Consider the following 14,866-nt stretch of genomic DNA (forward strand, 5'->3'; position numbering starts at 1 on the left):
TTTTGAATGAAAATGTAATTATTTTTGTAATCTGAATACACATCTCATGCTGTCTCCAATGTTTCTCCCCTTACAGAATAAATACATAGTGAAAATAAGAAGACATGGTACGTGATAAATTAATGATGAATAAAAAGAAGGTAACCAGATGTCCTACATATCCTCTCTCATACTCCAAGGACAAGGGGAAAGTTAATGAAAAGGGAAGACAACACATTTATAACATACAAAAATAAACTTTTTTTTCCCCCACAGTGCATAATTAATCGATAGCCCCAGTGAAGTCCTGTGGCAGTGAATACTAAGAAATGACTGGGAATCAAAAGAGGAATAGATATTTGGATGGATAATGACAACATATACAGGATACTCATTTTATATACCAGTAGCACTGCATGGAGGTATAGGGATCTGCCAACATGGATCATCTTGCAGGAGTGGGGCCATAACCCCTCATCCTTCAGAGCATAAGACAACCCCTAGTTGAGGGGGTTTAGGAAGACTCTTCCCCTTTGGGAAAATTATATCCTTCCTCTGAAGCATTTAGTATTGGTCACTCTCGGAGACAGAATACTGATCTATTTGAACCACTGGTCCAATTGCTATAGCAATTCCTATGTACATACCTCTCTGCTCCTTGTCAGTATAGACTTTAATTTGAATGATAGACATGAAGAATATTTTTGCTCTACACATATTGAGGCACCACTCTGATACCCTTCTTGTGGCTGTGCAATAGGAAGCTAATAAATAACGTACCTTTACATAAAGCTGCTGAAATTCGTCAAGGTTCAGTCTACCACTAGGACAGTCCTTTAGAAATCCTTTGTACCACTGTTTGAGTTCATGTTCGTTAAACTCCGTGCTCTTCACCAGATCCTCCATCACTTCAGGGGCCAGTTTGCTATTCTGTTTCCCCATTCTGCCTTAAGAAAAGCAAATTAATACAATTAGCCAAGTTGCTGTGATCGTTTTAAAACTTGATTAGCAACCAAGCTGGAGTATGCTACTGACAACCTTGTTTTGTGCTCACTGATGCTTTCAGCCAAGCCTGCCCCATGTTCCCCCTGATTATTTGGATGCTAAACTATATTTAAATAACAGTTAGGCTGAATTCGAGAAAAACTAAGAATTAAACTAAGAACTTTCAATTAAAGCTCTTAAGTCCTGCAGAGAGACTGCTGAATTTGCTTTCAAAATAAATGAGAATTTGCTTAATCTTTTTATCTTTAATAATCATTTAATACAAGGATTCCACCCTTTTTCTTTTCTTTTTGAGAGGACTAACAGGTTCTTCCTACCAGTGGTTACCATCATATTAAAAAGTGACCTTTCTTTTAGTAATCTTGATAAAGTGGTTCCTAACCATTCCTTGGGTATTCAATTCTGAGAGAATGTTCCTTAGGCTGACGTTGTTATTAGTCAATATTATGCTGGGTTGGAAAGGATCTTGTGATCTTTCCATTGCATTTTAATTCAGACATTTCACAGATTCATAGATATGATATTATTCACAGGTTTCTCTTTAATCTTACCTTAAACCCCTCCACCGATGCCAGTTCAATGATTGACAGACTCTTTACAATTTATGGCCCCAATCCTGCAAAGGCTTCCACATATGATTAACATTACATTTGTAAGCCGTCCCATTGATGTACATGGGACTTCCCATATGCATGAAGTTAATCACAGGTGGAAATCTTTGCAGGATCAGGGCCTGTAATACACCTCAGTCTTGAAATATGAAGTGTTCTACAGCATTGGTTCCCAAACTAGGGCCGCCGCTTGTTCCGGGAAAGCCCCTGGCGGGCCGGGCCTGTTTGTTTACCTGCCGTGTCCACAGGTTCAGTTGATCGCGGTTCCCATTGGCTGCAGTTCAGGGCTGGCTTTAGGACCTGCGGGGCCCGATTCCAAGGTCCGGGTCTTCGGCAGCACTTCGGTGGGGGGGGTCCGCTCCGCGTCTTCCGCGGCACAGAAGGACCCCCGCTGCCGAAATGTCACCAAAGACCCCAGAGCGGACCCCCACCCCGCTGCTGAAATACCACCGGAGTGGACCGCCGCCGGGTGAGCCTAAGGCGCGGGGCCCTCTTAAGCGTGGGCACGGGGCCCTCTTACCCGCAGCGCCCAATTCTGGGGAATCGGCCTAAAGTTGGCCCTGCTTCAGTTCGCCGCTCCAGGCCAACGGGGGCTGCAGGAAGCAGCACGGGCCTAGGAATGTGCTGGCCACCCTTCCTGCAGCCCCCATTGGACTGGAGCGGCGAACCACAGCCAGTGGGAGCCGCGATTGGCTGAACCTGCGGACGCGGCTGGTAAACAAACCGGCCCGACCTGCCAGGGGCTTTCCCGGAACAAGCGGCGACCCCAATTTGAGAACCACTGTTCTACAGTATATTAGTGGGACTACATTTTTCTTTGATAATTTTAGGTCTTTTTTTATTATATCCACATTGACTAGTACAAATAATTCTCCCTCCCGCCCCCCCCCACATCTCATTTTTTACTTTCTTACTAATTTTTTTTAGATAATCACATTTTATCCCAATGTGCATTTTTGCAGTAATAAAGACAGTGGATGGACAGTGTTGCCATTTCCTATCCTAGGCTCTTAGGGCCTGATCTTGCAAGCCCAGCTCACCTGAGAAATCCTCACTCACATAAGTAATCCCATTGTATGAAGGGGTGAAGCCCTTACAGAACCAGGACTGAGGAAAAGAGTGATTAGCTATCCAAACTGTGAGAGATGGGGAGGGGCTTCTCTGCAAAGGGTTCTGGGTAGGGAAGCCCTCATTAAAACCCCTGGCTCCCTCCAAGCTAGAGAGTCAGAATTAAAGGGTTGATGAGGAAGAGTCACCTGGAGCAATGGTTCTCAACCTGGGGCCTGGGGCCCCATAGGGGGCCTTGAGCAGGTTTCAGGGGTGCCTCCAAGCAGGGCCAGCATTAGACTCATTGGGGCCCAGGGCAGAAAGCCGAAACACCACCGCCTGGGACTGAAGCCCAGGTCCCTGAGTCCCACCACCCAGGGCTGAAGATGAAGCCTGAGCAATGTAGCTTCGTGGGAGCCCCTGTGGCGTGGGGTCCCAGGCAATTGCCCTGCTTGCTACTCACTAACAGAAGTTCTGGCTTTTATATGCAGAAAACCAGTTATTGTGGCACAAGTGGGCCGTGGAGTTTTTAAAAGCATATTGAGGGGGGCCTCAGAAAGAAAAAGGTTGAGAACCTCTGACCTGGAGGAACCTGGGCCTGCAATAAGGCATATGGAGTGCTTTGAATGGGTAAATGGACTGACACTATCTTATGGAAAGACATTCTTTGTTGTTCTTTTGGGGGGTTTTATTTAAAATATTTTTTGGTACTTTTACTAATAGCCCCTGGACTGTGTCATGCTGATTTTAGAAACCTTCCCTTACACTGTTAAGTCTGCCATTCCAGCTATGCATCAGCTCATCACAAAACCATATCTAGGGCTCTTTCTATATGGTGTCTTAAACATCCCTGGTATCACATTCGAGTCACCTGTCAACCTCCGGTCAGGTTCTTCACAAGCCTGCCATCCCACCCTTCACACCAACTGTAGCAGAAAGGCTGTCCAAACAAGTCAGCAGGATGCAGTTCAGAGAGGTTTAGCAAACAAAGTACCAAACTTCTTTAAAAACAAACAAACAAACAAACAAACAAACAAAACAACCACACAACAAGGGCTACTTTTCCATAACAAAATGTCAGTCCATTTACCTTTACTCCATATGTTTCACAACTGGCGGAGATGACCCTTCCTCACCAGCTCTTCAACTCTAACTCTCTAGTTGGGAGAGAGCCAGGTGTTTTATAAAGGGCTCCTGTACCTAGAACCCTTTGCAGAGAAGTCCTTACCATCTCTCTGGGTGATTGACAGTTTGGCTGACTCTTTTTCTCACTCCCAGTTCTATAAGGGATTCACCCCATCACACACACTGAATTCAAGTTAACCTGGTTAGCTGAGCACCTCCTGAACGGTGCTCTCAACCTCCATGGACTTTCATGGGTGTGGAAGGTGCTCCTCAGCTTGCAGGATCGGGTTCATATAGTCTTTCATTCACAACCTGCTCCCATCTAAGTCAATAGCAAAACTTCCCTTTGTATGCAACAGAAAACCCACTGGAAAAATATAGGGCCCGATTCTCCACTCCCCTGTGCTTAGTGTAGTCATTTACATCTGTGCAACACAGGATTAAAATACTACCATTCTGATCTGATTGCCTTTAACACCTACTGTGCCCTCCCTCTGCACAGGTGTGAATGACAACACTAAATACGAGGCCCTAATCAGGTCCCTAATGTGAAGCATTGAAGAATATACTGTGGGGAAACAATCCTGAACTGGTGGAAGCATAGACAAGTCTTTTTCATCTATTGTGCCCAAGTTAATTTGAAGTCCAGAGATTAATTTAAACCTTAAAAAGGAATAAAAACAGACAGGAAAGAAGAATAGAAGTGGAGAAATATAATCATTAAGTGCTATATAGTGAACACTCAGTAGATCGTTGACATCCAATTATTGTCAACACTTGAGATATGAGCTGTATTTATAAACAAATATGTCAGTTCTTTCAGGAATTTTTATATTGGCCCCTTTGTCGTCTTTTATCAAAAATGTATAACATAATTTCCCTTAATCTCTCCTTGTGGGACACATGTTCTAAATGGCAGTACTTTGGTTTCATTTTATATGATATTTTCTCCACGATTTTGCTAACAGGGTGCTCAAAATTTCATGCGGTGCTTAGTTGTGTCCAGTGCACAGAAAGAAATAATGTTTTCCCTGGACCAACACCTAGCACTTGTGTTTCTACAGTCCAGTGTAGCACCTGCCTTTGGTGGCAGCTCTGTGTTTCATATGAAAGTTCAATTTTAAATCACCTGCCAACCCTTCCCCTCCCTCCCGAAAATCTTTTTTCCCCCATGCAATATTGCTTTTAAACAAACTATTCCCCATTTTTAAACTTAGTCTCTTTCCCATCAAGTGAGCTACTTGTTACTCTTCCCATTTCCATTATTTCCCCACAGCCTGCTTTATCTGGCCAGGCACCCATAGTATTAGCCATCCCTCCTAGCTTTGCGTGGTTAGTGACTGTGACAGGTACATCTCTTTGTGCAAGTCTACTGAGTGATACTAGACATGGCACTAAAGCCTCTGGATCTCTGCTCAATACCTCTTCCCAAGTTCTCACAGTTCTATTAATAATCTTTGTTTACAGCCCTTCCCATTCCATCATGTATCCATCTAGGGTGACCAGATGTCCTGATTTTATAGGGACAGTCCCAATATTTGTGGCTTTTTCTTATATAGGCACCTATTATCCCCACCACCATCCCAATTTTTCACACTTGTTATCTGGTCACCCTATATCCATTCCATAATAATTGTATCCAAACCAGCTTGTCCCGGGGCAAGTCATAACTGTTGGCAAGTCACGTTGCCAGGACTGTACAGGTTTCAGCAACAAGAGCATTTTGGACACCCAGAAAAAGGGACACAGTTTCAAAGGATTTACTCGGTATGAAATGAGTGCTGCAAGTATGACCATGTAAAATAGTGCAACCAATAGGACAAAGTATTATTAGCCAGGAATATCCCAAAGACTTAGGGACGAATTCTGTCCTGTGTTGCACAACCACATTATGGTGCTGCACAGACGTAACTGAAGGCACAGCAGGGCTCATAGTTTCTTTAGGTATTGCCAATATCTAGCAGACAGATCTGGTAAAACATGCTCTGCATTTGCTTCCTATGTAAAAATCGTTACCATACCAAAAAAGCCCATTTTCAATCTCTTGTGTTCTTTGTGAATTATTATAATCCTCATGTGGAATAACTATCAATTTATCAATTTTCTGTAGGCAAAAAAACCTTGCTTCTACTCTCATTTAAACCAGCATAAATCACTGAAGTTACACCAGTTTAGACATGGGTAAGGGAGAGACAATAGCTCTAAATGTTTGTCACAGTCAGACATATGCTTTCGGCTCAAGTGCACCTCCCATACATTGTACAGGGAACCTCAGAGTTATGAACACCTCAGGAATGGAGGTTGTTGGTAACTCTGAACAAAACGTTATGGTTGTTCTTTCAAAAGTTTACCACTGAACATTGATTTAATACAGCTTTGAAACTTTATTATGCAGAATAAAAATGCTGCTTTTAACCATCTTAATTTAAATAAAACAAGCACAGAAACAGTTTCCTTACCTTGCCAAATCTTTTTTTTTAAATCTTTCCCTTTATTTTTTTTTAGTAGTTTACATTTAACACATTACTGTATGGTATTTGCACTTTTTTTTTTTTTTTTTTTTAAATCTATGCTCCTGCCTGATTGCATTCTGGTTCCAAATGAGGTGTGTGGTTGACTGGTCAGTTTGTAACTCTGGTGTTCGTAACTCTGAGGTTCCACTGTATATGGCAAAGTTAATATACACACCTACTATTATGGTAGGTTGATAATGTGAATATTCCAAATGCTTTAATAGGGCAAGATTGAGCCTTTTGGTCAGAAAGTCATATATTCCTCAGAATATCTGGCCCAGTATTGTCTTTGGATGCCCCCTTTCCACAAAGCTTGTGAATTTATACTGAAAAAAAAATTATGTTGGGTTAGTTTGACGCATTATATATTTAAAACCCTATACTGGCTAATCTAGTAGTAATACATTTTTCTCTTTCCCTCCCATCCCAATTGTTTACAGACTGGCTATTGTACTTGTTTTTGTGTTTTAACCGGCCTGCTGATTTCCTTTGTTTCTTTTTTGCCTTTTAAAAATAGTGCTATATTTTTCAGTCCCCAAGTAGCTTACTTGTTTTCCAAGAGTTTTCAAAGATGACTACCAATACGTACAACTTCCTTTGCTATACTCATAAGGAGCCTAAAATGAATGTCATCTGGCTTCTTTCATTTCATCTATGTCATTTTTACTTGACTTATTAATTTGGATTCTTGATATTTCCATATCCTCATTTTTTTATTTATAATTATATATATTTATTCACAGAGTCCCATTGATTCATATGCATTTCAGATATGTAAAGCAGAGAAAATCCCTTCAGGAAATAGCATTCTTCTATAAAGCTCAACTCCATTTTCCAAGAAAAATTATTTTCTAGGTTATGTGGATGTAATTATTGAAGTCCATGGAGTTGCTCTGGATTTATACCAGTGTATTTGAGCAAACAACTGACCCAACATATCTATCTATCTATAATCTCTTCCATCATCATATTCACAGAAACAAGACACTCCTTTCCTGTCTTTCTCTGTGATACATAATCCTAGTATTTGCTCACCTGCTTGTTCCACTACAAATTGTCTGATCTGCCTCAAACACCTTTCAGCAGCCTTTGATGCATCTTGCCATACAATGTGAACCTCTCTGTGTATTGTATTCATGCTAATTGCAATGAATAGTTTAACAGAAACCTTTCATAAATGATGCTTTCTGTAAAACTTAACCAACAGGTAAGGAAGTGATAATTTGGGACTGAAATCTTATGTATTTTCATTTATTTGTTGGTCCAGTTAAACATGGTACATTATCTGCTTTGTTCCATTTGATGCAGAGAACCGAACTAGTTGATCAGTCCCGTCAGGTATAATCCTCTACTGTAATTATATCAACTCATTTTTTCCATCTCCTTTTCAACCTCTAGTTCTTTTGTTAGCAAAATACATTTGAATTACAATCTGCAGTAAGGCTCAACAGTGTCATATGACTATCAAGCGCTGAGGCTTCTGGTTGCTGTAGATCCAATTAATTTTGGTAAGAAACCTATTATTCATAGATTTTTCTAGTTAGCCATGAGATTTAGTTCAGTCTTCGAGGGTTTCTTTGCATCTCTTATTATTATGGAAAAGGAATAATCCATCCTTAGCAATGAATGTACTAGCTGCCAACACACATTTAATTTTCTAAAATTAAAACATTTTTACATTAAGCCACAATAATCATGGTTTACAAAACATGGGTTTTTTCCCCCCTCTGAAAATCCATTAATATGCATTAGGCAGAAACAGCAGAGCACAGCTGCACAACCGCTAAGTTCTTCAAGTAGGCAGAAGGTCACTCGCTCACTATTAGAATCTTTTCGTGGAGCAAAATTTTTGTTTAATCTATTCATTTGCTTCCAAATCATTTTAGTATGTCAATATCCAAGCACTGTTGTTCAAGTGTTGCATATTCTGGAGAATGGCACATCATCCTAAAAAAAAAAAATAATGTTTTGTTTCTCAGCAACATGCCTTGAACAAATATTTTTGAAACGTCTGTGTCAGCAAACTAAAAAAAAAAAAAAAAGATACTTCATACAACCAGGGCAAAAATCAAGACTTTCCTGGAGGATTGGCAACCCTAAGTATTGTCCTGGAATCTCCAGGAATTAAAGATTAATCTTTAATTAAAGACTGACATGATGAAACCTTCAGGAATGCATCCAAGCAAAATTGGCAACCCTATGTTGGTGAGCACTTTCTTACATGAGGAATCCCAGTGGGGCAAATTCTGATACCTTTACTCCTCTTGAGTAGTACCTTACTCCTTGAGCAGTGCCTTTGTGCCACATTGCAAACCTCTAGCAGACACTGAGGATTGAGTCAACGTATCTTAGGTCGACTTAGTGCGGTATCTACACCGCACTGTGTCAACGGGAGACACTCTCCGGTCAACTTACCTTACTCCTCTCATTCCCTGTGGAATACCGTGGTCAACCGGAAGGCGCTCTGCCATTGATTTAACGGTTCTTCACTAGACCCACTAAACTGAGCCCCAGTGCATTGATCGCCAGAGCGTCAATCGCCAGAGTGGTAGCATAGACATAGCTTCAGATGATTATTCCCACTGCTCCTCACCATGAATGAGACAGTCACAATCTATTCCTTTGTTGTTCATATAAGTACACATACCGTATCATTCATATTCTATATAAAAATGGAAAAATACAGGAAGCAAAAACACTGGGCAAGTGAAGAACTGTGGGCGTAATCTGAAATAACAGACCAATTTTCTTGTTATTTTTTTACTAAGCTGCTTAACAAATTCCCTGTCGTGCCCTGGTAATAACTACAACTCCTGACCAATCTCAGCATTGTTCCTTTCTCCTCAGGCTACTTCCGACACTGCCTTTCCTCTTACTAATGTCAGCATGAAGGATAGTTGGAAGCAAGACAAGGCTGTGAAACCAGCCTGGTGATTCATCCTTTCAAATATATTTCTTGTTCCACAGAAAAATAGAAATCTAGAGCCAGAACCTACCATTCACACATAAAGGCCAAAAATCTTCTCCAGAGAACCCAGGTTGAGTAAGTAGCTGGGGGACTCTGTGAGTGGAATGGGAGAGGAATTCTCCTACCCAAACAATGGAGTGGCCTGCTCTGGCCACAGCCCTCTCCAGAACGACCCTTGCACAATACTCTCAGGGATACACTGCAGAGGGGTATGCACCTCCAGAATGGCCTCCCCAAACCCTGTCCCATGCCTTATACAGCAAAGTGGTTCTGCTCCCCAAAGGTCCTCTGCACCCACAGGAGAGGAGACAGGATTTGTGCCATTGTGGCCCAGAAGGGGAAGATTTATCAGAACTGTGCAGCTTTGCAGAGTGCAGGAATTTGCTGTATTCTTCCCTTTGGAAGATAGGGAGGAACCCAAATTGCCAGCTTTTCCCTTCACATGGCACTTTGTATGCAACTGTATGATTTTAACCACACTTTTGCTATCATTTGTGCCACACAGTGCAACTGAGGCTATAGCCCTTAATGAAAAATAAATAAATGGGGATTTTCAGTGTAATGCTACATTGAAGTTAATGGCAAGAAGGCACCATTTACTGCTAACAAAACACACTTCACACACAAAGTGGGGGAAACAGGCCAGATTTGTATTTGTTACACCAGAGTAAATCCAGTGCAACTCCACTGACTTTATGCAGGATACAATTACAGAGTTGTTAAATAATAAACACAGATGGAGATAAAAAGTAAGAGGTTTAGGCAAGCGGAAAGAGTTCTTTTCAGATGCTATTTGAAATGAGATGGACAATTGCCTAGGTACTAAGATATAAAGCAGTGTTCCAAAGGCCAAGAGCTGCAGGGGAGAAAGCTCTAACAGCAGCAGTGGCCAGATCGTGTGAACTGATGCCTTTTTAGACCAACTGTGTGCCCACACCTGACTAGTCTTTCCCCCATTTCTGCTTATTCTGTTTCCTCTCCTCTTTTGGATGAGGTTTTGAAAGTAATATTACATTTTTACAGGTACAGGGGCCCAGCTCTGGGCCCCTGGAAGGGGTGGGGCTTCGGGCAGAAGGGGCAGGGCTGGGGGTCAGCGTCCCCCAGCCAGCCCATCCGCGCTGCCTGGCTGTGCTGCCCAGGGCCCCAACGGGGATTTAAAAGGGCCCGGGGTCCAGACACTGCCGCAGTAGCCCTTTTAAATCGCCGACCCAGGGCAGCTGCCCCTTTTGCGCCCCCGTGTCGGCGGCCCTGCTGGTAGCCGACGGGGGGGAAGGGGGGGAGGAAAAGGGGCAGCTTTAACGTCAGCTGCGTACAGGCCGGTACCAGCTTCTTATTGGTACGCCGTACTGGCCCGTACCTGCCCACTTTCATCGCTGCACCTATGACAGATTTCTCAGATAGTTTAGTGATATAAGGCTGGATGTCCATAAGGGATAATGGGTAGACATGTTTTGCTAATGCTGACAGAAAATAACCATCTCAGTATAGGAGACAAGCAGATCAGTGGCCTCATTTCTCCTCATGCCTAGCCGTTATTAGCTGCAGTGTTCTGTAGGCACTGGGTTGCTGCAAGTTTTAAGGAGAGATTTGTTTTTATCAGGATTAAGATGAATATTTCCTTATTTGGGCAATTCTCTTCAACTCTGTCCTCATCTAGAATAAGTGAAAACAGAACTTCAAAACATTTCCACCATCTATTGCTGTAATATGGGATTTATTCATATGCTAAATACCATGCAGCTGAACTTCAGTAATCATTAATCTGATTATTCAGACTGCTTCTCATTCTCAGTATTCATTCAGTTTGATCACTGTAACAAGTTTGCAACATGTTTCATGGCAAAGTTGTCAGTTTCCAGCTGATTTCTGTGAGGTTTTTGGTTGCAAGAGTTGTTGCTTCCAACAGAACACACTATTTCCTCCTACTTCAGTTCCCCTCAGTTACTGATAAGGAAGTCCACAGTCTCCTGAATATACCAAGTTTAACTTGACCACTTAAAGCAAGTTGGGTGGCTGCAATGCCACTATTGATAAGCATTTCAAAGACTTGCTTTCCAATGGGATGGCTTGCACCATTTTAAAATCTTAAGAGATTCATCCCCTATTCAAAATATCAAATATTTCAGCATTGAGAAATGGTAAGTATTGCTCAGTTGCAAACTCTTCTTTGGAGAAGATGAGCAGTTCCAGCTATATTTGCACATCAATGCCAACCTCTGTGGATTCCAGCCTTCCTTTGGAGTTGAGACTATATTTGCCAGGGTTATAAACAATTTCCTGTTGGTTTTCGATCCTGGTCACCTATGCATTTTAGTCACACCAGGCATCTCAGTGGTTTTTGATACAACTGAGCATGGGTTGTTGCTCCAGTGACTAACGATCATTGCTGCTGGGTCTGGAATTGTCCTCTAGTTCCAGTTGTGCCTAGAAGATCATGTTCATCTGGTCTTGATGCACATCTGTGTAATCACTGAGAGATTAGACGTGATAACTTTCAAAGATCTAACCTGTCTCCCATGTTTAGTCCTATTGGTAAGATTATTTCACACCATGGGGTAGAGCACCATAAGTGTATTGATGCCTCACAACTGTTTCATTCTTGCTCTGGGATGCCTGCAAGTTTAGTCTTTACAAAATGTTTGGATGCATCAGAACCACCTTCTCCTCCCCACATGAAACCAAAGTCTTGTCAGCAGTTAGAGGTCATGGTTACGAAGATGCTCTTTTTCCTTGTAACCAGCATATTGAGGGTACATGCTTGGAGACAGTGAGCCAGATTTAAAACTTGGCATCGCTTCTATGGAAAGCATGTGTCAGAAAGTTTTTGTTTTCTCCCCACTGGTTATGCAATTTACAATGGCTGCTCCCTTTTCTAATCTGTGGCAACTTCACAAAAACAAAACACATGCCCTCATGATCACCAGGTTTGATTGCTGTAATTTCCTCTTAACAGGAATTCCAGCAGTTCATCTGAATTGCTTGCATCACGCTTACTCACTAGGTTGAACAATCATGATTATTCCTGTGCTCCTTATACCTGATACATACAAAATAGCAAAATTACTTTAAATTGGCACGGCTGGTATTAACAGTTTAGATCTTGGCCACATTCAAGACTTCCTCTTTTAGCCTCATCCTGGCAGGTGGCTATGCTCAAACATCATATGATTTCTTATGACTATGCCTTTGAGTCTTAAATGAGTGAATTCTGCTGTGATGAGCCCTACAGTGTAGGCTTCACTCCTTCTTTACATCCATCTCAGCCCCTTCATCAGGGCTTTTAAACAATATCTACCCCCCTTTTCTGTAAGTGTTTTAAGCACTCTGCTGGCCTCGTATTTATTACTTTCCTCCTTGGGTTCTTGTTTTTTTTGGTACAAACTCTAAAATGGTGGGCTTTATTAATCAACTATTTTATTGTGCTAATAATTTACAGTGTCCAGAGCACTTTAGCAGGAAGGAAAATGGGTGCAAGGGCAATAAAGCTATTCTACAACTACTATTACTCGTGTAAATATTTATTCTTTTTTCCACCACTCTATTTACAGTTACAAAGTGCAGATTTCCTTAAAGACAATCACAGAACCCAATATGTTAATTGTTAACATGACTTCAGCCTGTCCTGAATTAGTATTCACTGTGTTCCTGACACTGGTGGTTAACTTAGCAATCAAAATGTTTTTCAAGGTCCTATTTGCTAGGGGTATAATCTTGCCTCACTGGTTGATCATTCTCTCTCTACACTAGAAACTTAATTCAGGTAGGACTCAGTGTCAGAGAGCACTAGTTTATACAGCATAGGTTCTCTCTTATGGGATTGCTATTTACTCCAACCAGGGAAGGAAATGCATTAAGAGGCAAATCGAGTCTCTTTCTTCATGGGTGTGGAGGATCCCCCTGCAGAAGAACTAATGCAGTTATAGTGCACAAAAGAGGTGAAGACAAAGGATGAGGAGGGCATGGGAGTGCATACTCCCTATAGTGTGAAGCCCTGCTCAAGGTGAGTTCCCTGAGTGGCAACACACAAGAGGTGGGAGAGGGCAGGAAAGTGCTATGGAAGGGCAGGGCCAGAGGGCTCCTGGAGCAGTCCTCCCACTCCCCCACAGGAACGGGAGCTGTACAAGAGTCTTAGGAGGCTCCTCCAGCCACTGGGTTACAGTAACCGCCATGAAACAGAGGTTTCAGCCCAGAGAGGAAAGTTTCCTCCTATTCTACGTACCTGTCCTCTGCCTAAGGCCAGGGGATGAGTTCAGGTGCTGGGCCTGAAAGACTTAAATTATGTATGAGAAAAAGCTAGGATACAATCTTAAAACAACAAAGAAAGATTCTATTAGAATGTGTCATGAAAGTTTTGCAAAATTACAATTAGATTATGCATACTAAGACTTTTAAAAAGCACAATATGATCCAAAATCTGCTCCACGTGGAATTGTTACCCAAATATGCCCTTATCCATGCTGTCAAGGCAGTATGTTTGTGCACCCATATGCTGGGTGTAATGGCCTCACGCAATGATTTCCCTCATGCCGGCTGCCCCTGCAAGGAGGACAAATAATTTGCAGGTCGACATGTACGAACGTAGCGTTAGTGGGCCTCAAGGAGGACCAAATCCTGAAGCCCTTTTTATTCAGTGTTCATTCATTTAGTGCTACCTCATTGGGAATTTGCCTCAATACAGATGTTAGTAGAAACAAAGTACAGACTTTAGGATTTGATCTATAGTAAATAGAATAGAATCTTCTACTTTTATTCCTCCACTCTTCGCATCCCTTCACTAGTTTCCTCTTCTCCAGTGAATCCAACTACTTGTAGTCATCTTTAAGGCCCTTCACAGCCTATCCTTGACCTAGCTATCATCTCTTCCATGGTATTGAGAGGTCGCCTCCCACCTAAGTTCCTTAAATGAAGCTAGCTGTAATTGTCCATTTTTAATTTTTTCCAATATGCACCTTTGAACTTTCTCCCATTCTGCCTTTCATGAATGACAGGAGCTCCCCACAAATATCTGCAAAACCACCTTATTGTCCTCCCTTCAAATTCCTTCTTAAAACACTTATCTGGCATGATGTGTACAACGCCCCCACAAATCCTTAATAATGGTAGGCAGCTGGTTTGCTGAAACCACTGATTTTCATGCTCACCAGTATCATCTCACTATTTTTCTGGGCCCCCCCAATTTGTTTTGTTCACCTATAGCCTTATATGTAGGTTGCAAGCTCTTTGGGGACAGGGACTGTCTCTTTTGTTTGTACTGTGCCTAGCGCAATGGGACTCTGGCCTCTAAGGGCAACAACAATATTAATTATTATTATTCCACAAAAAATATCACTATGAGCAGTCTCATTATAATAGGAAAGGCTCAATCGGGCAAAAGATTATTCTTCATCCTGGGTGTAGCATCTGGGTCTCTTTGCTCACTGCAGTTACAGAGGGAGGGCACTAGTAGCTGTGCTTATTGGTGCGAGAGGGTCTCTGCTAGACAGTATCTGAAGCCAAAGGGAAGCAGGGGTAGCAAGACAAGTCCAGCGCCTCTCCCTCTTTCTGCAGGGAATAGCTGCAGCAAGATTAGGAGCAGGGATTCACTCTTACTCTCACCCCCACTCACAGAATACTGGCAG

General features: G+C 42.1%; 1 protein-coding gene across 6 annotated transcripts in view; it reads right to left on the minus strand.

Moving 5' to 3' along the window:
• Positions 1 to 14,866, minus strand: part of VSNL1 (visinin like 1) — a 140,434-nt gene that overhangs the window by 70,973 nt on the left and 54,595 nt on the right. For 3 of the 6 annotated variants that reach the window (XM_005293078.5, XM_005293080.5, XM_065587651.1), the window contains exon 2: positions 760 to 926. In XM_005293078.5, the coding sequence (XP_005293135.1) occupies positions 760 to 921 (162 nt within the window). In that variant the 5' untranslated portion in view covers positions 922 to 926. Of the gene's footprint in view, positions 1 to 759; positions 927 to 6,455; positions 6,607 to 14,866 lie in introns of all 6 variants that reach the window. The other 3 variants (XM_005293079.5, XM_065587652.1, XM_065587653.1) reach the window with 2 other exon arrangements.

Source organism: Chrysemys picta, chromosome 3 (genome assembly GCF_011386835.1).
Source record: "Chrysemys picta bellii isolate R12L10 chromosome 3, ASM1138683v2, whole genome shotgun sequence".
Lineage (NCBI taxonomy): Eukaryota > Metazoa > Chordata > Testudines > Emydidae > Chrysemys > Chrysemys picta.